This window comes from Macadamia integrifolia, chromosome 4, assembly GCF_013358625.1.
Source record: "Macadamia integrifolia cultivar HAES 741 chromosome 4, SCU_Mint_v3, whole genome shotgun sequence".
Taxonomy (NCBI): Eukaryota; Viridiplantae; Streptophyta; class Magnoliopsida; order Proteales; family Proteaceae; genus Macadamia; species Macadamia integrifolia.
Genome location: NC_056560.1, coordinates 10,103,683 through 10,128,320, shown reverse-complemented (window position 1 = coordinate 10,128,320; position 24,638 = coordinate 10,103,683). Strand labels below are relative to the sequence as shown.

At 37.9% G+C, this 24,638-nt stretch overlaps 2 protein-coding genes across 3 annotated transcripts; one reads left to right on the top strand and one right to left on the bottom strand.

Annotated features, from left to right (window-relative positions):
* Positions 1 to 218: 218 nt before the first annotated feature.
* Positions 219 to 1,812, bottom strand: LOC122077411 (homoserine kinase-like). Its single transcript, XM_042643357.1, has one exon. The coding sequence runs from the start codon at positions 1,684 to 1,686 to the stop codon at positions 541 to 543; it is 1,146 nt and encodes a 381-aa protein (XP_042499291.1). The 5' UTR covers positions 1,687 to 1,812; the 3' UTR covers positions 219 to 540.
* Positions 1,813 to 9,215: 7,403 nt separating this feature from the next.
* On the top strand, positions 9,216 to 16,562 carry LOC122075280 (protein NUCLEAR FUSION DEFECTIVE 6, mitochondrial-like). Of its 2 annotated transcripts, XR_006139213.1 has the most exons (4): positions 9,216 to 9,533; positions 9,838 to 9,956; positions 13,380 to 13,695; positions 16,268 to 16,562. XR_006139213.1 is itself a non-coding variant. In XM_042640250.1 (3 exons), the coding sequence occupies exons 1-3, from the start codon at positions 9,355 to 9,357 to the stop codon at positions 16,285 to 16,287; spliced, it is 318 nt and encodes a 105-aa protein (XP_042496184.1). In that variant the 5' UTR covers positions 9,222 to 9,354; the 3' UTR covers positions 16,288 to 16,562. The 2 variants fall into 2 exon arrangements, 1 of the variants encoding a protein (XP_042496184.1); XM_042640250.1 differs by lacking the exon at positions 13,380 to 13,695 and having other exon boundaries at positions 9,222 to 9,533.
* Positions 16,563 to 24,638: the final 8,076 nt, after the last annotated feature.

Here is a 24,638-nt window from a genome sequence, read left to right as displayed (position 1 = left end):
GTGCAAATCTGCTGTCCCTGCAAGCTAAAGCCCAACCAATTCTTCATTTATTTCTCTTCCTAGTCTGAAAATTCAAACTTTAATGTATAATATTTTGTGCATCAGATAAACCACCTTCATGGGAAATTCCTTCCCTGCGTCTCAGATACCGAAGACATAGCAGGAAGATCTTTCTCTTGCAAGTTCTTCCTCTGCCCTAAACAAGAGGTGCTTCAAGATTTGACAATTACAAGTCCTTTTTATTTCATTCATAGCAGATGTGCTTATGGTCCAAAGGGTAACCCATAGGTGCAAATACAAGATGACTATGAAAGGACTTACATGAAGCAAGAGATGATTATATATTCACTAGAATTCAAAAGACCTCAAGCGGTTTTCCATCTCTTATCCTCTTTAGGAGACTACTCAAAATAAGCTTATCAATGCTCCGTACTTGGAATAATTTGGGAGTGCAGAAAAGAGAATCAATCACCTCTCCAAATTCTCGCATTATCTCTATTAGCAAAACCCAAGAGACCAGATACATATGTAGCTAGCTCTTCATCTGGGATTGTTACTAACAATCCTGGCACCAACCCGATCCAGTCTCCGAATTATTGCAGATGCCTTCAAACCTCCATCATTGATAAATCCTTCCACCATTCGATACCCAATCTCTTTCCCCTTCTCTTCATTATCTGTCACCGCAACTGCTGTAGGCCCTGCGCCACTAATTGTACACCCGAATGCTCCGGCATCGATTGCAGCCTTCTTCACAGCTTCCATCCCAGGAATAAGAGGCGCTCGTTTCGGCTCCACAATGGTATCCGATGACAATGCCGACCCCAATACTTTCAAATCCCCTTGCAACACAGACGCCACAAGCGCCCCTGCTTGGCTACAATTCCATATATGATGTGACATCTCGATCTCTGTCGGCAACACAGCCCTCATCTTCTTCGTCGGAGCTTCGAATTCAGGAGTGACGAGAACAAAAAACAGCTCCTTATCGATCGGAAAACTCAATCGGATCAAATCAAGCGGCTCGTAGCATCGGATCAGTACAAACCCACCCATGATCGCCGGAGCTATGTTATCTGCATGATAACCTGAGACCTTAGCCTCCGATTCCAGCCCTGCGACAACGAGGTCTGCGCTGGACAATCTCCGACCAAAAATCTCATTCACAGCCACAACGGCAGCGGCGGCACTTGCAGCGCTAGATCCGAGACCGCTCCCTAAAGGTAATCCTTTCTCAAGAGAGAGCGATAGACCAACCGATCGTATCCCGAGAATTTTCATGGCGGAGATCGCCCCAATTCCGGCGCAATTTAAGAGAGGATCTTTGCTTAGCCTTGATGAACTATCTCCGACGCCATTGATGGAAGAGATTGAGATCTCACCTGGACGAACGTCTGAATCGACTCGTAAAGAGACGAAATCGCCTACTCCATCAACGGCGCAGCCAAGGAAGTCGAATCCCGGGCCGAGGTTAGCTATCGTTGCGGGTGCGAAAGTTTTGACGGACGTGAGGACTGGTTCTGGTTCAACCTCGAGGGTTTTGGAGATAAGAGAGCTTTTGCATCTGAAGCTGTGGAAACGAAAAGCGAAGGATGAAGAGGTGCGTTTGGAAACGAACAGGCTCGAAGTCGAAAAAGTATGATCGGTGGAGATGGATCTGAAATGAGATTGGTTGCATATCGCCATTAGAGCACTCTGAGCGTCACTTGAAAAGAAGACGAAGAAGATGGGAATCTTTCAGTTCAGAGATCAGATTTCGTACCCTAATCTTGAACGAGTTTCGATATGGTCCGGGTACCAGAACCCGAGATGGGTCAGCGGACATATGTAACGTGAGAACTGGTCCCTTTTTTTTTTTATTATTATTTTTATTTTGATTAATCCGTTTGAGCTTCAAAAATTCGTGATTGAATTTAGGATTAACGTGATTCAAAAAGATTAGGGATATGATAGAAATTTCCCTTAGGATATTCTCCTTCATCAGGAAATAGATTTCAAGTTGAGTATTTCTCCATTCACATATGCACATTGTGAATCCAACATACTGATGTAGCTAGTGTAGGTATCGACCATTGGTATACTAAAATGCACAAACGGTAAAGGCCTCCCATGATGGGGATCAGAATAACTATCATAGAATTTATTACATAAATAACTAATGGTGATCCGCACAAAACTCTCAATGAGGTCTTGTCAATTAACATACAATGTCAATGCTCGCATCTATATTTTGAAATCACGTTAAAAAATATGTGACAATCCTATGAACATAATTAATACCCAACTATGTCCCCAGTTGTGAGCACATTTTTTTTTTTTTATATAACCATATAACAACACTTCACACAAAATGATAATGCAAATCAAATCAATTCAATTCAATTCAATCTCTTCAGGTTGGCTGGTTGGTCTCTCCATAGTCTGTTGGCTGGACTATTCTATCTCTACACCTCTTCTACCATGTGGGCAGAACTGAAATTTGGTGGAGAGGTAGATCATAAAGTCCTCTACTTATATGTCAAATTTCAACCCAACACCAAGCGATGAAACAAAGCATTATAAATTCTTAGACTATGAAAACAAGTCCACGAATCAATGAATGTTCACGTACATAATGGAAAGCTATGTGGATCAAGGATTTAGTTTTTGAATACGATAGCAATCTTGGATCAGCCTATACAGATTGATCAATTTCACCCTTACTTCTCTTTTTTTTTTTTTTTTTTTGATTTTACCCTTATACAATACCGCCTCTCCTCTAGACCTTCATCTTCAAGATCCTCCACAGTTACCGTCGTTTCAAATGGAGTCTAGAGGCATATTTGGTCGCAAACTTTACTAAAGATCAAGAGTTTTCTCTGGCATGTTTGTGCTCAAGAGGTACTAGTGGATCCAAAGACCTATATGTGGATCCAAGGATTTGATTCTTTGCATTGGATAAAATCATTGCTTGTGAGTCCCTCCCTATGGGATCCTTTATATTTTGGACCTTATGGAAAGTCATGAATGACTTTGTTTTCAATAAGAAGGTGTGGTCTCCAGAGTAGGTTATGAAACATGAAAATTAATCTTTCAAGAATTCAGTGAAGCTAAAAGAGACCATTTACTAGTGGGGAGCACTGCCACATCCATTTCTCCCCAAGCAGGTTTTTGGGAGCCTTCTTCTGAAGGCTACCTAAATAAAATTGAACTGCGATGCAGCACTTCCAAAGGGAAGCTCAAATGGATGTATCGTAAAAGCTCAATCCGTTTGAGCTTCCTTATATTTTGATTAACGTGATACAAAAAGATTCGGGATCGGTGTCGTAAAAATTCAATCACTATACCTCACTCGTCCAATTATATGATGTCGATTCAATACAATACGATAGTAATCAGATCTGATATTGATAATTTTAGGATTAAAATTGATAATATGACCACTATCAAAAGGGTCAATGTCATCCCAATCAAATAGCCATATTATTAATGTGTCATTTCTCTAAATCACCGTAATAATGTCAAAATTGTCAAATCGTTTGTTGGTGTATATCTCCTCATTCTAATAGAAAATTCATTCCCATTAAAAAAGAGAAAGTTTTCCTCCATCCATAGAGGATAACTCACCTACTATTTTATTATATTAATTAGATTTAATGTTATGATTTCATATTTTTGTTATACTTTGTGATTAACGAAATAGATGTTACAACATCATTTATGATAACAATGATTGATATATGTAGTACACATGTTAACCAATATATATATTTGATTTTTTTTAGGTAAACAAATAATCCTTGAATCCAAAATATGAAAACGAATTTCAGTTTTTTCTGGAATCCTAAAATTAACCAAATGAATTATTTCAAGTAATTTTGGAATCAATTATTCGTGGGATCCATAGGTGGGATGTGAAATGTGTATATGCTTCATTTTCCATTAGTTACTATTTTAATAAAAAAAATCATATTATAACCGAAGTGGTGAACTAAGAAATTGGATTTTTTTTTTTTTTTTTTTTAAGATAATACAATTTTTTTTATGAAGATAAGGCCTGATAGTTTACATATAAAATTATATTAAATGCCTTTCGAATTATTGAAAATTCATATTTACCCTACTATTAAATGATTTCTGATAATAAGACAAGGGGCACTTGAAAGAAGGTTAGTTTTCCTTTTTTTTTTTTTTTTATTTATTTATTGATAAACAAATGTTTGGGCAAAAAGCAGAGCATCGACTAGAGAAGTATTTACAATGAATGTGGGTGGTTCTAACCACCAAACACGGGACATCATGAGCTTTTGGGCTTTAGAAATTAAAAAAAAAATTGGTAAGGCTGTGTTTGATTGTAAAGGAAATGGGAAATGGGAAATGGGAAATGGGAAATGGGAAGGGAAGGGAAGTGAAAAGAAGGGAAGGATTTTTTTTTTTTCCCCCCCTTTTGAGTTGTTTGGTTGCAATAAAAGTGAAGTGAAATTAATTTATCGGACTTGTTTGATGGGATTAAAATAAATGTAAAATTTTAAAAATTTGCAATCCAACCAAACTTGCTAAATTGTAACCAGTTACAACCCTTGTTATTAGGCGGGAGTGTGAAGGGTGGTATTATTTAACTGTCTTACAACTCTTGTTATTAGGTGGTAGCAGGGGTAAGACTGCATACAGACCCTGCAGTAGCGAGAATCTCGTGTACTCAGTTGCTATTTTATAAACTTACCAGTAGTAGTGGAAATATAAAACCTACATTTAAAATCGAATATATAAATTTTGATCAATTCTAATTAACTTGTGTCTCTATTGCATCTCGGTTTCTTCCAATTTAAAATCTGATATATAAATTTTGACCAATGATGATAACGGCTTCAAGAATATCTCCAAATTGTTCAAAGTGTCTCATCATTTCTTTAGTCTGAGTCTCCCAAGCTAAACCCCTAGTGAACATCTTCGTATAAGTTGTCTCCAAATGGGGACCTATACTATTGGAAAGCCATGGCAGATATAGTCTATCTATCCAACCCAACTAAAATCCTTCTTACCTAGATCGTTAGAATTGCCAACTGGGTTTCTCTTCTCAACCCACTTTTCTTGTTCTCTTCTTCTTCTATCATTGAATCTCCTTCCATTCCTTCACTAGGGCATAGGAAGCATCAAGAAAGAGGAAAACAATTCAATTCTTTCAGAGAGTAATTATAAGGGACTGAAATTGGAAGGAAAGGGATGGTGAAGATCTCTCTCTTTCTCTCTCTGGACTGTTTCTCTCAACCTTTCCTCCCTTCCCCAACAGTTGCAAACATTTATTTACTGTATGAGAGAGAGAGAGAGAGAGAGAGAGAGAGAGAGAGAGAGTAGGGTTTTATTTTTACTTCCTATTTTGGTGGGGAAATAAGAAGGAAAATTTTAAAGGATAAGTGAAATTGTTTTTACATGTAAAATATATTTTCCTTGCAATCAAACATCTAAAAATTATTTCCCATGGGAAAAAAAAATTCTACTTTAAATAAAAAATTTGCATTCCCCTTACAACCAAACGAAGCCAAAGGAATTAATATCTTTCTTAACAAAACTAAAAAAATACAGGTAAGTGAAGCAACGAGAAAGTGAGATCACGTATGAGACAAAGGCAGATGCTCTCCAATATAGAGACCAAGCAGTGCCATTAAGGGATGCGATAAATGTAGACAATCAAACTTGATAGTGATTTTCTAAATTCCAAGTTTGCGAGCAATAAGAAGGCTGTCACAAATGGCTTCTAGTTCAGCTGAAGAAGTAGAGAAAGAGAAGTCCCACTTGCACTTGGCTCCAACAAAGGTGCCCCCAGGTCCTAGATAATGTACCCTCTACCACAGGAGTGAGTAGCATCCTCATAGGAGTCGTCAGGGAAAATGGTGTAATGATCATCCAATAGTGGTCAGATGGTTGCTAGGGCTTGTGGTGTAGCTTGTAGAGCCCTGCTCTTTAAACCTGATTTATTGATCAGTTTGTTCGGTTTGGTATTGTAGGGTTTGAATCGAAATGGGTTGATGCCGATGCCTTGTGGTACATGACGGCAAGGGTGACGTCAAATGCGAGATGACCGGATGAGATTAAGCCAGTACCCGAGATGATCCGCACACCTAAGCCGTGCCCTTGTACATATCACAAGGTCATGTATGAATAGGAAAGGTGCGCTATCGTGTTGAATGATAAAAACTTGATCCACAATGCATGGCGAGAGTGAAGTACATGTTAAGACGCCATCTTCCTCCAAAATACAGTAAGATTGTCTTGATTGGCCAACTGGTGGGTGTCATTAGTAGGTGCGAGACCCACCAATGTGACCCACCTGTTGGGGTATTATGGACCCCAGCATGCTCAGCTTAGATGAGCACATGTGTCTCGGCCTCCTCGTTGTAATGAAGTCTTGTATGCCTGATGATATTGGCTACCTCGCTCGGAAATGCGGTTTAATGCGATTCGGTCCATAAATGGACAAAACTAAACGGACCCTATAAGATATTTATAACACCAGGGTATAAATAGCCTTATAACACCCTCTCCCTCATTTATAGTTTTTAGCAAAGTGGGTGAGAGGAGTAAAGAAGAGATAGAAAAGAGGAAGAAGGAGAAGGAGATAAGGAAGGGGAAAGAGGCTCGCCCCTTGGATTCCGGAGGCACACGTCACCTTTTCGTGGTCAAATAGTGTCCGGTGACTTGAGATCTTCATTTTGAGGTAAATAACACCATGAACCTTGAGATTTGATGAAACCCTCTTTGTATATATTTGAATTTAAAGGATAATGAAGCCATCGTGTGATTTTCTTAAAGTATTTGAGGAGAAACAAAGATTTGGTGATCATTGAAGTGACATTTGAGTTTGGGAAGAGGATTTCAAGATTTGGGGTTTTTCCAAGTAAATGTATGATTTATTTCCTCAAAATTTGTTGTTGTCTTAGATCCATGGTACAATCAAGTAGATGAAACTTAAAATGTGTGGAAAATGATGTGAGAATCACCCTATTGGGGTTCCAAGAGTTAAAATGGAAGAAAGAAAAAAAACAACAAAATCTGATAAAATCAACAGGTAAGACTGGCAGGTGCCTGACCCCCGATGTGACCTACCAGTCACACCTGCCCTCTCGGGTTCTACAGGCGAGTAAGACCAACGGGTGCCTGACCCACTAGTGTGACGTACTAGTCATTCCTGCACCTCTGATTCTACCGACGAGTAAGACTGACGGGTTCCTGACCCGCTTGTATGACCCTTTGGTCTAGGTAGACTGCACAGGTGGGTTCTCCTACCTACCTGTATGACCCACCTGTAATCCAAATGAGCTCCGATTGAACTCAAACTCGTTGACAACCTTCTTCACGCTATTATAAGCATCATGTATTTATCCTACGTTGATTCTAATCCTGATTTGGATGCATTTCTAAACATTTTATTTGTGCTAGGTTTCGAGAAACTCATCTTCTTACTCTGGATTTTACCTGTACCGTGAGTGCTGATTCTTCCACAATAATAGGTAAGTGGGGAGAGGATTTTGATTCTTTATTTTTTGAGTGTTTTTGGCATCCTTTGCATTCATGGACTATATATTGACATACCGATTGCCATGCTCATGCATATAATTGACGAATGAGTGATGCATTAGAACTGAACATGTATATCTTAAATTCTAATGCATTGTTTATATATTGAAATATTAAGAATGGATTTGTCATGTGATGTTTATGATGTCGGCTTGCCGAACATGCGTGGGATTTCTATATTAGATGCCATAGTCGGCTTGGAAACAAATGCATTAGTTCACCGTGGAATGGGACACAGAATAACTATACAATTGTACTATCTCATGTAGGAGCATGTGGTTATGATTTCATATTCCCTCGTGCTACGATCCTTCCCAACAGGGGTTTACGTGTTGGGTAATCAATGGGGAGAAGTGTTGGTCGTGGACTACCGTGGTGGTTAGAAGTATGCTTGGCTGATCATTAGGACAATTGAAAACCTTGGTGATATATTCAGAGGGCCAATCGTACTGCTTTTAATTTCTGTTATAATTTGGCCACAATTTACGTTTCTGATGTGGTTTGGCCAAGATTTACATTTCTGCTGTGGTTCAGCCACGATTTACTTTTTCGAGTGCTTACGGTGGGCCTTCTCCGACAACCCTATAAGCGTATCGTAGGATGGAGAACGCATCTCGAACTCAGGTCATACGTGCACTGTAGTTGTTAGTAGCATGTTACCTATGACTTAGAATGATTTGTTTAGGTGGAATATGATTAAAATGAATCTCATGCATATAGTATCATTTGTATTGCATTTGCTTGTACGCATGTTTCTTTCCATTTATTGAGCTAGTGAGTTCATCCCTCATGTACATATTTTTATACGATTTTGCAGGATACCCTGTAGAGAAACCCGTGCCTAGTCCCACTGATGAAACTCTAGTGGGGGATTGGTGGATCCCCGAAAAATTCAAACACGGTGACGGCTGCCTGTGTGAGGGTGTGTTGCAGGGCAACAGTGGCAGATTCTATTTACTGCACTCTTTTGATTCTTTTGATATATTTAATTTTTTGTGCTCTTGATATTTAAATTGCTATATCTTGTGTAAATATCATGCCTACGGACCCACATGTAAATACTTTATGTATAATATCAAGAGTATTTGGGGAATTACAGGTAATCATTTTGTCAGGACTTCCACTGTAGTATATTATCACATTCCATTGACCACATGTGGCTTGCTGTGTTGTGGTTACTGTATCAGATGATCCTGATGGTTTTGGGTTACCTGGAGGAAATTCGATCACCGATCTGGTTCTATGTGAACGGGGCGTGATATAGCCGATGATGGAAGAGGCTTATTAGATTCCCACAAGTCGAAGGAATGTTCAACGATAAAATTACGAATGTTGAGATCTGGTGGTTAAGCATTCAAAAAAGATTCTTAACATTCTCTAGGTAAGGTTGTGCATTTTTCGCCCCCAGACCTTACATATGTGGGAGCCTTGCGCACCGGGTACACCCTTTCTAGGTTGTAGGGATGTTCAATGGAACATGATGGAATGAGCAATAACTTGGGGTATTGGGATAATGGGCTAATAGGCTTAAGCCCACACGGTGTAATGATTGAGTTCAGGTCCAAGCTTGGATGGAAAAGGTTTGTGGGCGGAAGCCCATTATTCTAACCCAATACCTATGTCAGAGAATTAGGTACTGGGCCTCTCTGCCTCCAAGGCCTCATCGGCAACCAAAGCAAGGTTTGGTTCGAAAATGTAAAGAATTAGCTCATTTTTAGGGTTTTGGAGGTTTTGCGGGTTTTCCCTCGTTTCACCGCCTGCAGCTCTACTCTACGCAGAGAAGACATCGAGGAAGAAAGAATGGCAGCTAATTTTGCAAGACGATCTCTTATAAGCTCCCCTACATTTGCAACAAGAATCCTAAACGGTTGTAAATCATCATCATCATCTTTTGTTTCTGGAGCGAGTAAGGTCGGAGGATTCACTCCTGCAAGTTCCACATCTCGTGTTTCTCGACGTAAGCTTTCCTTGTTCTCCAGGTTTGTTCTTTTATTTTAATTTTTTTTTACTTTGTTTAGAAGTTCTCTGTTTTTGAGTTTTGATTTCTCCATTTTGTTCATTATATGCTTTCTATTAATTTTAATATGTATGTGCTTGATGAATACTCATTTAAGATTCTCTGGCCTTTTTCTTTTCCTGTGGTAATCTACTCTCAGTTTATCTCATTTGACTCACACCCCCCCTCTTTTCCCTAGTTATTTTTTTTATGAGCTCAATCCCCCAGAGCAGATTTATTGTTCACGATTACGAGGCTAAAAATGCTGTTACTATGGTTCTATGCAGGCTGCCAATGGAGTTAGGTTGTGCACAATCTTTGATGCCATTGCACAGTGTTACTGCTTCAGCATTGCTCACCTCAATGCTTTCTTTAAACGGTGAAAACTGGGGATGTCTCTCCGAAGGTGTTTCGCTCTCTCTCTCTCTCTCTCTCAACATCTTTTTATTCTTTTTCAATGGCTTATGCTTCACATGCCAAACATTTTGTACAAATGCTTGTTGTTTGAATTTTCTTACTTTAATGGAAAGAATGATCTGATATGACCTGCTTTAGTATATACTCCCTATTACTTCTGGTCTTTCGCTACTGTTGCATATACATCGTATGGATTTACATGGGAAATCATCGTTCGAAATTTCGGTTTCAATGAAGGTGAAAACAAAACCAGGTGGGATACCTAGCTTTTACGATGTTTCAGATTAGTAGGGTCCAAAGCCAAACCATCATTTTGGGTGTATTTTTTACAATCTCTAGGGTTCCACTATGCTTCAATGGCCTAAAATATGGTTCCCTTGAAGTTTTGGGAACAAATTTGAACACTTGGGCCTTGAAACAGTTAATTGAAACCTGCAACCGAAACCTTCCAAGTTTCGACCAAAATTTTGCGGTTTTGCGAAATATTTCGGTTTCGAGCCTGGTCGAAACCATACTTGACACTGAAACTTTGAACCTTGGTGGGAATCACTTTTCAGCACAATCTGTTGTGGTTTCAGACTTAGCATTAGATACTGATACGATATTGGGAGAAATGTACACACACACACACACACACACTCACACACACTCATATATATATATATATATATATATACTAGTAAAAATCTACAAGTGCAAAATGCACGTGGGACAAGAATGTGTTTGTCTGTGTGACTTACCCAAAAAAAAATGTGTATGAGAGAGAGAGAGAGAGAGAGAGAGAGAGAGAGATTATAGGATAAACTTTATAAGACGTGTAAACAAAGATAAAATGTGAAGTAAATTTTATGATCAACAGAACTCCTTGTAATCAAAGATCAAATTCTTAAAATACAATCTAAACTGTTCAATAGGAACTTGTTTGAATTCCTCTGGTAAATGCTTAATCCTTGATCAAAGAATAAGTTCTCCTCAACAACAACCTCTTTCCTCAAATTTTCTTGTTGAAACTCTATGGGTTTTTCGTTTTATATAATTCAAACTATATAACATAAGGGATCATGGAATAGAGTAGTTGTCATTTTTCATTTTTATTTACTTCATTTGAAGTCCATCCCATCTTTTCCACTTTTCTTGTAAGAAGATAATAAGATCTATGATCAATTAATTGAGCAATTTAGAAAAGGCGAAGGCATTTTCTCAAATGGGATTCAAAAATAAACTTCATTCAAGATAGAAAATCATAAAAGTCCAAGATATTTAATGCATTGCTGTTTAAGCTTAGATCTCGGGCAGTGTTTAAGATCAACCTCTTTCCCTTCTCTAATGTCCATCCTACTCAAAGTGAATACAAACCATTTTAGTCTTAGAAGCTTTATCTCATATCACAATGCATACTGCATTGTATAGGGCAGAAAGAATTTTTAGACCGGAATTAACAGGCCAATAACCAACATATCATTATATTTTAATGAGTTGGACAAAATCATGACTCTTCAACTCCTACATGCTATAAGTATTCTTACCTCTTCCTGAAACATTCCACTTTTAAAAGCACATTCTCATAAAAAGGCATCATGTTCTTAGCTTCCAAGATTTTTCTCCATGGAACTGAACCAGCTACCAGCTGATGAAGACGACGATAAAGAGGTGCAAAACTCCTTCCATGAAGGTACAATATGCTGCCAGGACCACTCGACTGAAAGATAATGTTGACCCAAGTCAATATGAATCAGCCAACACAGCCGATCTATAGCGATTCCTAAATTAGCATCAATTTGGGTAGAATATTCTCACACAAACATATAGATCACATAACCATTAGCACGAGATATGAAAAAATTAGAATAAAAAACATAATGAATGATTAATGAATCAAATAACAAAGGAAAGATGAGAGACTAACATGAATCAACCATTTATGCTACAAAACAAAGTTAGTGACAATATATACATACATAAGCAAATGCACGTAGGGGGCCAAACTTATTTATTATAAATCAAAGCTACATGTTTCGTTGTAAGTCTCCTACATCCGTAACGCATCTTTGGAATTTAAAATTATTCAAAAACGTCATAGTTGAACAACCATAGTTGTAACAGAAAGAGAGTGTACAAAAAATCATTAAAAAGATGAATAACCATAATTGTGGAACTGAGCTCTTTCAAACCTTGGAAATGTGCCGGTCTAGCCAAACCTGGATTGTTCTCATATGATCCAGCCATATTGATGTTCTACAAGAAAAAAAAGCCAAGAGAAGAAAGAACCTAATTCAAAACACTTTTACAGTTCATAAACCCATGTCCAACACAATCCATAAACCCTATGTATATTAGATAGAGAACTTAAAAATGTCTTTTTAGTATCGAATATGTATTTGGTTTCAGTCCCAGTTAAATCAATTCTCTCCAATTTCATCAATTAAAATTCAGTTATCTGATTGTAAGGGCTTTACCCAGTGCACGAGACTCCTGCCACTGCGCGGTCTAGGGAGGGTCATAATGTACACTACCTTACCCTCTACTTCACGGAGAAGCTGTTTCCTGACTCGAATGACTCGAACCTGTGGCCACTTGGTCACACTGGAGCAACCTTACCGTTGCACCAAGGTCCATCCTCTATCCAGTTATGTGATTTTCCAGCATCAAAATTCTGTAGTACTCCAATTTATAAGTTGTCTGTTAAGGCAAGAAAAAAATTCCTAGCATCAAGATTTTCTTCATTTTTTTGACAGACTGAAATACAAAACGCATATAATACCACAAGAGAAGAAGATTGAACCTAATGCAATTAAGGGTAAACAGTTCCAAGAGCTCCAGGGGCATAACAAATTAGTAAAAATTTATTCAGATATGATAGTGTAGCTGTAGAGGATTGTTGAATGCCATTATTGGAGTATGTTTCAACTTAATAGTGGAAGCCGGAAATGAGAGATTCTAAACCATTTTATGAGAACAAGTTAAGTTTGATGGAGGAATATGTTGAGAACAGAAGAAATCGTAGAGAAGAACCATTTGAAAGAATTCAATGGAAATATTATCACAAGTGGTGATATCATCACTTGTAGTAGGGGTTAGTTTTTTATTGGGGGTGTTGGGGGTGTCGCTTGTTTGAAGGACTCTTGGTAAAAGGAAAAGGTCTGTACCAGAGGGAGATGGTACAGATTGTCAACCTGCAGCAAAGTGGCAAAGACATGACAAGGAACATTATTTGGTTTTATAATAGAATCTCCTAGCACTAGTGAAGTTGGCATAATTATCGCAATAGACTTGATCTGAAAGACTCCACACACTCTCAATAGGTCAAGGCCCACCGAGATTGAGTTCAATTGTTTTGAATCTGTTGTGAAAGTCCAGACCAATGTGCAACTCTAATGGTGAACCTTTTGCCTGTTCATTGTATCTTGAACAGGTTACAAGCAGTCCTTAAAGAGTTTGGTGCTTCTTCTCAAATAGCGGTCATTTATCACCACTAGCACAATCTCTCCCTGTCTTGAATTGGTCAGAAGCAATCCTCATGATGGAGTTTGTAAAGATGCCTCACAATGAGCTTTGAACAGATTTTCTGTGACAGCCTAATGAGCAACTCTAATTGTGGTCATGTCTTGACCAGGTCAAAGAAATGCTTAGAGAGCTGGTGTTCCTTTCTTCTCGAATTGCCCAAAAGGTTAACATTAGGATACCTCTCCATAGAAGCTTGCTTTCAGTGGGGCAGTAACACCAATGCAGTACGTGCCTTTAAATCTGTTAATCATGGTCAGATATTGTATTACTTATAAGAGTGTTATTTTTTCAAGTAATTAGTGTAGTTGAGAATTGGTAGCATTCCTTCCTCTACTTCTGGAAGAGGATTTGAGAAGATTGTAAAGGGTGAAGATTGTTTGAGTTTGCTTGGGATACAAGAATTTGAGAATTTATGTCCTTTCATTACCATGAAAGTGGCATTGAAATTCTCACATCTGTATTTTCTAAATACCCCTGTGCTCTCCCCCCAACCCCTCCCCAAAGTATTTGAGCCTTAGATGTGCATAATGGAGGTATTAGGGTTGATGTTCCTGAGTTTCATGGAGGCTGAACGCCAAAGAATTTTTGGACTGGCTTAATAGCTTAGAAAAGCTTTTTGACTGGAAAGATATGCCAGATCATAAAAGGGTAAAGTTTGCTGCAACTTGTTTGAAGGGGGGTTGCTGTGATCTGCTGGGACTAGATTCAAGATGGGTGGTTGAAAGGTAAGGAGAAAACAAAGTCCAGAATTCATAGAAAATTCATTCCTGTTCCCAGACTTCTTCCAGAAACTAAAAAACTTACACCAATGAGAACCCTCTGCATCCTTTTCGCTTGGAGCATATTTATATCCCCTGCAATATACATTTCCTATAGGTTGGAACCAGTCTGTAGCTGTCAATGTATTAGCTGAGGTTAAACTTTGTTGTGATAGGTGGGTGTTACTTGTAATATGCCTATTCATTCTTGGTGCGAGTGATGGACCTTCATTATACTTCTTCCTTATTCTTCCACTTATGTGCACAACCCCATCCATGGAACTATCCTTTTGTAAGTTATTTTTGCTGATTTTTCCTTGATTTACCTGACCATGTACATCTAGGACTCATATTATACCAATTTTATATGAACATTCATATCATAGATTGAATGGTGCATCCAGGCGTCACAAGTTTTTTTTTTTTTTTTTGGGTGAATGACTTTTTCGGTTCACTTAATGCTCTGTATTTTTTATGCCACTTGGAAGCAATACTGCATAAATATCTGGTTGCAGTGAGAAATGGGCAAGGGTTGTAAGAGAGTAGGATGCCGATTGAAACTTGGAATAAAGGAGTCAACAGCTAAGAGCATGGTGTTGGTAGTGGGGAGGAAAAAAAAAAAGGAAATAGAGAAATTACCCTGAACATAATTGACTAAACCACCTGACTTTGAATTAATTAATGGCTCCAAAAGAAGAAAAGTTAGGGCCCCTTTAACTTGGAAGAGTTGTGTTGACTGTTGTTAAATTAGCGGTAAATAATTTATTAATTTCTCAATTTGCCCCCTTTTTTCTTAGAGTACCAACCAAGAGCCAGACATTGAATCCATTTTGTCCAATGCTGCAATTTGGTGATTTATATATCAGTTAACCGCTCTATGATGGTAAAAGAGGGAGTACATTTACCCTATATATATATATATATATATAGGAGGTTTATGGCTATCAGAATTTGTGTATAGAAAACAATAGAAATGGGGTATCAATGGAAGAATTTTTGATGATCAGAAAATAGGTGATAAATGATACTAATTAAACTTGTTTTTGGAGAATGGAGAGGACCCAAATGGCCATGTTGTGAAAGGTAATGGAAGGTATGGGCATTAGTGGAGCATATAGATTGAAGAAAGAAACAGCCTCTCGACATTCTCAGGGTAAGGCTGCGTAGTTCTCCCCCGGTCCTCGCACATGTGGGAGCCTCGTGCACCGGGTATGCCCTTTTGTTTAAAGATTGAAGAAAGAAATTATCCGGGAGTTGTAATCGTAGAATTGCATTGTTTATAATCTTGTAATATAAAGCCTGATAGGTAATTCTCATGTTTCTTACCCAATCATTCATACGAACTGGAAGGTTTTCTATCCACTGAAATTTCCTTAATGCTGAGAGTGAAAGTTTGAACTTGCTTCAATGCAAAGTTGTAACAATTCTTAATTGTTTGGGTTCCCAATATGCAGACTGGGCATAACAAGGAGACAGATGGGGAGAAAATTGAGGAATTAACAAATACAATTTCTTAATTATTGAAATAATCCTATCTGGTACTATTGAAAAAATCCTAACTGATTATTTAGGGAAAAAGAAGCCTGACAGGCACAGTGGCCCATGCCCAGATACAGAAGGGGGTGGGGTGAATGTATGAAGGGGAGAAATCCTGCCCCTGTTGATGCTTCTGCGTGTGCTCCCATTGCCCCACCCCCCCGCTTAGGGGCCACATTGCCTTTCAGGCTAATCTCACCTAATTATTTAGAGGTTCATACTCGAGTACGTAACATGACATGAATTATGACCAGTAATTAGAAGTAATGTCAAACATTATTTCATCATCTTGCTTTATATAATTTCATAGCTACCAAGTCGATTCATCTTGCTTTATCATTAACTCTTAGAAACAGAGGGTTAAACCTAAAGAAATTTCCTGAGGCAAATCTTAAGTACCTTTCTTTTGCATTATTTTGGATTGCTGCCTAATTTGTTGGTTCAGGAAAGATTCCAGGTGGCAAACCTTTGATTGACCTTGCTGTTTATTATGTGTTTGCAGGATTTGCATCTACTCTATAGCAGGGCCAGTGAATTTGTCAACATTGCTATGTTGAATAATTTATTTTGAGCTTCAAAGGAAAACCAGCCATACAGTCGATAACCTTGACTGTCGTATCTTCTTCTGATATTTGAGTTTTGCCTTGATGTATTTCATTATGCCTTTTGTTCCAACCAGTTGAGACGGTTAAATAAGAAAATTCATTACATTGTGGTTGGTTGAGATATTGTTTTCTCACTATTATTACCAGAAAACAAAATGTTTCTTTCTCCATATAAAAAGATTTTCCTTGGAAGTGGTTGTTCAGCCTTCTTTTTCTTTTGTTGGTTGGATTTCTTTCTGCTCTTTCTGATAAAGGTGGACTTGGTTGTTGGTTTAGGTGATCAGTCTCTTCTCTTTCTTTACATGATCGGTGTGTACAGTCTCTCTCTCTCTCTCTCTCCTCTTGACATGTAAGTCTACCAACCGCGCGATGTTCCCCCCCACCCAAAAAAATCCTGCCATTGGAAGGGAAGGGCAAGTAAATCCCATTACACTCGACGAGTTTAACTTGCATTGTGCCTCAGGTCCACTGCTGCCTGTACAGTGTGCACAACCAACAAGCCGAGCCTGGTGTAGCCAGGGTAGGCTATTAGGCTTATCCAGTTCAGAATCCTCTGATTTAGAATTTTAGATGATTGTATTTGAATAGTAAATTGCAGTGCAAGTTTGTGTTTACTTTCCTCTTGTTTTCTGTTTGTGAAATCCTTTTCTCTTCCATTTCCAAAGAGGAAATTCATTTTTGCATTCATTTGGTTGGGATTGAAGTGGATGGGACATGGAGCTGTTGATTTGTTACAGTGTATTATTATCTTGGAATAACAGAGGATAAGAATATAGTAAAACCGGATTCTTTGCTGTAAAGCATAAATCAAGCTTTCAAGGGTATATATAGGGAGAGAAATTGCTACGATGTTAGAGTGTAGTTTTTTCACTAATGAGAGGTGGGAAACCAAATCATCTAGTAGGGGGATCTTCATTTCTACCATTGGAAGGAGAGAGAGTTTGAGGATGTGAGAGGGGCATGTGTAGGAATTTGTACTCTGTCGTGGCAATTTATATTAGTATTCTGTTCTTTTGGAGGGCAATTAGAATTTGACTGTAAATTTTATGGGTGGTTATATCGAACATGATCTATCAACCTAAAACACGAAATTATAAGGTTAGGGTTGTTCCAGTCGAGAAAAAGGACCAAGACTCTCGTTTTCTCTCTTCAACTCTTGGTGCAGCTAATTCCTCATTTCAAAGAATTGGAAATTGGCTGAGACCAATCTCAATTCTAGATGATTTGAAACAGTTGAATTCAACTAATTTTTCTAGGGTTTCAGATCAATCCTCAACTCGATCGACTCTATTCAAACTGGATCGAAATGAGAATCAATGGAGACTGACACACTAGCCAGTGCCAATTCCACTTCCTTGAACCTTACTCCTTATCTAAGCCGAAAAGAGTGACTAATTGTAAAAGATGATAACGACTTGATTAAGACTTGATTGGCAACTTAGACGTTAGCATCTTACATCACCATTCTTACTTAAGCAGTTGGATCCCATTGAAAGACCACGTTTTTCGAGTTTCAATCAAACTGATTGAAGGAAAAACAGAGCATGTGTGTAAGTGTGAACACGAGTGGACGTTAACTTTCCCAAGTCTTTTAAAATTCAAGCCGTTTTTTGGTTTCTCTCTCTACCCACAAAGTCTTTTCCAAGTGTACTACGCACGTTTCAGTCTATACCTCCAATACCAGGAAGCAACATAGCATCTCTTGTTCTTACTCTTGTTGCTCAATGATCACTTGCTCTATTTCGAATTTTATTCTACTGATGCTACTAGTGTTTTTTGGTGAGTGGATTGTAGATAAGTGCTCGTGTGGTATTTTTGCTTCTTGTATTCTCTTGTTTTCAACTCTTTGTCAAAGTTGTACTTATCCCACTTTAAATCCTTTAGCAGTGGTACAATGCATATTATGAGTTGGAATGTCAGGGCTTTGCATGCTAAAATCACAAGGGGTTGCCTTACCAGCCATGTCAACTTAGCCAAATCTGACATAATTTTTCTTTGTGAAACTCAAGTTTCGGATCATGGATCTTTCAAACTTCTTAAGAAATCTTCTTTGTATGATCTCTCCCATAATGTTAATAGCTCCGGATCTACTAGAAAAAAGGGAGGATTATGGTTGATTATCAGGAATTATGTGAAATTCTTAGTTATTCACTCTGGCTCCTATTTCTTTGCAATCCACATGGAACCTTCTCTAGAGTTACCTTTCTCATGGAACATTATATGTGTTTATGCCCCCACCACACCCTAACATGAAAGCTGCATTTTGGGAAGAACTTAACTTGTTCTTAAGAACGCTAACATTGCCCTTCATTCTTATTGGTGATTTCAATGAAATTACCACTCACGATCAGAAGTTTGGGGGAAGACCTTTTAATCCCATACCCTCTTCCTCCCTTTTGAAAGGCATTATCTCCCACCATAACCTACAAATCATTCCTCTTAAAGGAAACCCTTTCACTTGGTCCAATAAACAACGCCCACCCAATCTGATCAAGGAAAACTTTGATAGAGCCTATGCTAATCTGCCATGGCTCGCATTGTGTCCCTATGTCTCCCTCTCCAAATGTGCATCGCTTGGGTCAAACCATAACCCCATTGTCTTAAGCACCAATTCTGCACGATCATCAGTGAAAAAGCTGTTCCATTATCAACATGCATGGATGACCCACCCAGACTTTCTGTCTTTGTACTCAAATAAATGGATCTCTCTTGGGAATGAAAACATAATGGCCAAATTGGCATCTCTTAGCAGGTCTTTGACCTCTTGGAACAGAAATGTTTTTGGTCAGATTGAACAAATCAAAGAATAACTTCTCTCTCAATATTTGGCTTTGGAAAATTGTTTCCCAAAGGGGGGAAGCCCTATATGGGGGGAATTGATTGTAAATTCTCTTGGATCTTGACGCTGAAGAAAAATTCTGGCACCAATAATCAAGACATGACTATATCTTCGACAGCGACAAGAACACTAAATTTTTTCATACTGTTGCAAAGAATAATCACCATAAGAGACATATTGATCACATCAAGGACTGAAATGGTGTTATAATTGATGATCCTTGTGTGATGGCAGCTGAATTTGCTTATTTCCTTCAAAATCTCTTTTCAACTTCTGAACCTCTCGATCCCCATTTCATTGAATATTTGTTTCCCCCACTGGAGGACTTTGATGATGACACTCTTGCTGGCCCCCCTCTTTTGAGGAAGTTAAGGCTGCTATTTTCTCAATTGGCATTTTTAAAGCACTTGGACACGATGGCTTTCAAGCAATTTCTTCCAACAATGTTGGGATTTGCTTCAATTCGACATTTTCAAATTTGTCTTGGATTTCTTCCAATCAGCCACTCTCCCTCCTCACATTAACCATACACTCATCTGCTTAATCTCAAAAAAAGAAAATGCACTCTTTGTGACTGATTTCAGGCCAATCAGCCTCTGCAATGTAACCTACAAATTTGTCGCAAAAATCTTGGCCTCTCGATTGAAGTCCACCATACATAAATTTATTTCTCCTCACCAAGCAGCATTTGTACCAGGTCGCCAAATCACCAACAATATTGTTATTGCCCAGGAGATCTTCCATTTCCTCAAAAGGAAAAAAAGTAAGTCCGGGTTTGTGGCCATCAAAATTGGACAAGGCCAAGGCCTATGATAAAGTCAAATGAGAGTTCTTACTTGCTATTTTCAAAATTTTGGGGTTTACTGAGAAGTGGATTAGTATGATTCAACATCTCATTAGTACCACTTCGTTCTCCATTAAATTGAATGGATCTGCCTTTAATTTTTTTAAAGCATCTAGAGGAATATGTCACACCTGCCCACTTAGTCCTTTCCTTTTCATAATTGTGATGGAAGGTCTCTTTAGACTATTGGTGACTTACAGAGATATGAATCTTTTTAGGGGCATTAAGATTGCCAGAAATGCCCCTGAAATTTCCTGCCTCTTTTTTGCAAATGACACTTTCATCTTTTGTAGGGCTACATAGAAAGACCTGACAACCATTAAATGCATCTTGGACCTCTTTTCTGATCTCTCAGGTCTATCCATTAATTTTGCTAAAAGCGGGTTAACTTTCAGTTCTAACAGTTGTGAATACTCAAAAATGCTTTTAAGCAAAATTATTGGTATCAATGAAATGACCAATGACACATGCTTTCTTGGTACCAACCTGTTCCACTCTCGGAAAATGACTTTGACCTTCAATAAAATTGTAGCTAGAGTTAAAAATAAATTAAGTTTGTGGAAATCTAATTTACTCTCTTTTGCAGGGAGAGGCATCCTTCTTCAATCATCTCTAACCTCGATTCCTTCTTACCTCATGTCATATTTTGCTTTTCCTAAGAAAATTTGCAGGGAACTTGATTCAATCTCTTTGCATTTCTGGAATGGAGATGATGGTAAGACAAATAAAGCTCACTTTATCGGATGGAATAAAATCTATCAACCAAAGTTTATGGGAGGGCTTGGTTTCAGAAATGCTGAAACCCAGAATAAAGCTCTTCTTCTCAAACTGGAATGGAGACTCTTATCAAATGCTAATAGCGTCTGGGTCCAAGTCCTTAGGTCAAAATACTTTGCTAACAGGTCAGTCTTTGACCCTAAAACTCTTAAAACAAGAGGATCTTGGAATAACATTAATAAAATTCTTTCAATTTTGAGAAGGATGGTTATTCAGAAAATAGGTAACGATTTCAATACCTTCTTCTAGTTTGACCCATTGGTCCACTCTCAAAATAACATTTTTGAGTTACACAAGGTTTTGAACAACAATGGAACACGCACACTCTCTAATGAATCATTTAGTAGCTTCATCATTGATAATACTTGGAACAATGAACTGCTAAACTCTGTTGTTCCTGGTAATGTTATTGATTCTATTGTTCAAATCCCTTTATCCCATAATAATGACAGATGGTGGTGTACCCTATCACAGGAGGGATCCTTCTCAACAAAATTACTTGCTAAATTTCTCCAAACCAACACACTAACAAATTTCAATGCATGCCCAAACATGTGTTGTTGCTCATCTCCATGCTCACGATGGTGGCGATTTTTCTGGAAAATCAAGATCCACCCTAGGTTTAAGATTTTCTTTTGGAGAGCAATAAAGGACAGTTTACCAACAAAGGATATTTTGACAAAATGGGTGGATATAGACCCATTATGTCATTTATGCTCAGACAAGCAAGAATCTCTTTATCATTTATTGGTAGACTAAGAAATCACAAGGAAGATTTGCGCTTCAAGCCCATTGTGCTTTAAACCTGATCATCTTCCAATGGATTCTGTTAAGAAACTAGTTTCATTTTGCTTCAACTCTGGTTTTATTCCGGAAAAATATCTGAGATGGTTTTTTTTCTGTCTTCATAATCACTTGTTACTTTCTCCGGAATCATAGAAATAAAGCACTTTTCTGTGCACAAAAACTAGATTTTGTTAGCACCCTTAAGCACATTGAATTTTGGATTGCAAATGGGATTACTCGCTCTAATCAAGAGAACCAGGTGACATCTAACTCAAACTCCATCATCACACCTACACCATTAACACTAAGCACAATCACTCTCATCATTACTATTATCATGGACAAACAGAGAACTATGTCTGCATGGGTGATTGCTTTTATTTCCCAAAAAAAAAAATATCTTATGTGAATCAAACTATGTTTTGACAGGAAAAAGAGGTGAGGCGGAGGATCTAAGTCTTCTCAAAGGGCTGGAATGGGCAAGGACCAAGAGGTGGAAGGTGAACGCAGTGTGGAGTGACGCAGAAGACCTAAAACTGTTTTTTGATAAACAATTTGAAAAACTTTTAACATTATGGCCAAAGACTTTAATTATGCTCAGTTGTGAGTTGGACAAGCATCCTGCTACTCCTACTTTTTGTATTATAAATAGACACAGGCTATTAGGAGAACTAAAATCTATAGCTTACTGAAAGCCCACATATAGGGCAGATATGCTATCCAATGTAAATATTGCCACTTAATGAATATATTCTGTTTGGTTGATCAAAAAACATAACATCCAAGTGCGCCGCTTTACCTCTCAGCCAATACATATGTAGAGAGCAAAGAATCACGTTTTTATTGTTTTCACTTTTGCTCTCTCTTCTTGACCATGTAACTCATCTCTCTTTGTCTATTGGACATTGGAAGATGTGGTTTGTAACTTTGTATATCTTTTATCTATATCTTAAATAGAAAAAAGAATGCTATCTGATTACGTCATTTACTGCTAAATATTTCTAGAGTGAGGGAAGGCGCGCTAGCGTGCTACAACTAACATAACAGCCAGCTGAAAACGTTAGCCTAGTGAGCTACTCTAACTCGCTTTTAAAAGCGGAGCTCACTCCTATTAAGCGAGCAAAAATATAGGCAACACAACCTACAAACTCCGGTCCGAGACCTAGAATGCGGAGTAAACAAAAGCTTTCAACCCGGAGTGCGCTCAAGAGCAAACACTAGAGCGAAGAAAGCCTTTATCCCTTTGGCTTGCCTAGACATCAACGTAGTGGTGATGTGATTAGCTAGGTAGTATTCTTTCTCTCATCTAAAATATGAAAAAAGGTTTTTTGAGCCACTAGGAAAGGGTATACTAGCATCTCTCTCTCTTTCACATATGCACACATGAAATGATCTCGTTCCCACTTTATTTACAAAATCATTCCTCTACACTTCATTGGTGTACTCCTCTATTCTGTTTTCTTAGGGAACCCTTTCCTAAAAATTATCTACTTACATCTCTCTCTCTCTCTAGAGATGCTTAGTCCATCACAGTTCAAGATTCAGTATCGGTGGTTCCTAATAACAATACAATACCAATACTGTAACACAATGGTATAGGTACAACTGAAGGTAAGATAATAAAAAAAAGAAATAGTATTTTGAGGGACAAGTGGTCCAATCTTCCCAATATGATTGATTGATATTGATATATTGGTGTGAGTCAAGACTCAAGACTGATACGAGTACATATATCGAAACTGATACCTGAGGGGTCATGATCTACACAATTTTAATTCTATCTTGCATAGAGGCTATTTCCTGACTCGAACCCACCACTACCACTAGGTCACAATGGAGTAACTTTACTATTTCACTGATATATTTATCCAAAAAACAATTATTATTATTTATCATTTTATCCAAAAAATATATATTATTAATCCCTTCTTTAATTGCAATTGTGATACACCAAGACACATTGGTATTGGAATCAGAATGCTCCTCCATGAAGATTTTAGTGATGCTCAAAACCCTAATAGATACTATCACATGGTAGAAGATTTTCATTGTGAGGCTTTTTCTTCTTTCAAATATACCCCTCGGTCTTTGACAACCCACATTTCGGTTGCTATGGTTTGAGAGTCTACAAATCTATCCTTGCTTTTCAAAACTAACCTGTTTACCCTTTTGTTTTGAAACTTTGTTTGCCCTAGCAAACAGTGGGGAGTGGCAAGGCCTTCAAGGAAGCTCAGTATTTGTCATGTTGCAAATTTGATGGTCCCCAATTTCATGAATAATTGGACTTCAAGAACCGTTAATGTAAAATTTCAACCTAAACAGACAAAATAGAAGTTTGAAAATCAAGAGTATGGGACAGTATGTGGTAATGGTTGGAATACTACATTAAAATTTGACTGGTGACTAATTTAAGGCATATACGACCTTATCACAATTCCACGTGACACACAATGAGATGATTCACCTTGACGAGCTTATCAAGACTAGAACACTTAATCAGTTTTTCATATTTTAAAAATATGGTATGAATTTATAGTTCCTCAAACCATGGGTATTGACATTTAAGTTGTAAAAATTAGAGGGGTTTTTTGAAGAAAACACTTCAGTGTGAGGATGCCCTCCCATGTTTTAAGTGTTGGGAAACCCACTAATTTTGCACAAGTAATTCCAAAGTCTTCATGCTTAGAGAAATTCTACATGTATATGATAGTTAGGATTAGGGTAAAAAAAGAGGAAATGATGAATGCACTGCCAAGTTGCTAGTTTCCACATCTTGTTTGATTTTATATAAAGGAAAGATGAAATTTTCTTCAGCATATTATCATTTAAAAACAAATTTTTAATTAAAATGATGCTACATGGTAAGGTTATTTAACACGTGCAATCAAAGATTTAAAGCTTAAACACAAAGGGATGAGGAATGCGTTCGTTAGTTGTGAAAGCATTGAGTTTTTCGTCACCATGGAAGAGAAATTAAATCTCTTGATTCACGTGTTTTGGTGATTAAATGGGACTTCATGAA

What these genes read in the sequence shown, in the direction of transcription:
- LOC122077411 (XM_042643357.1), bottom strand. Translation starts at nt 1,686, where the DNA reads ATGGCGATATGCAACCAATCTCATTTCAGATCCATCTCCACCGATCAT.
- LOC122075280 (XM_042640250.1), top strand. Translation starts at nt 9,355, where the DNA reads ATGGCAGCTAATTTTGCAAGACGATCTCTTATAAGCTCCCCTACATTT. An exon ending in AAGCTTTCCTTGTTCTCCAG is followed by an intron (nt 9,534 to 9,837) that starts GTTTGTTCTTTT and finishes GGTTCTATGCAG; the next exon opens with GCTGCCAATGGAGTTAGGTT. An exon ending in CTGGGGATGTCTCTCCGAAG is followed by an intron (nt 9,957 to 16,267) that starts GTGTTTCGCTCT and finishes ATGTGTTTGCAG; the next exon opens with GATTTGCATCTACTCTATAG.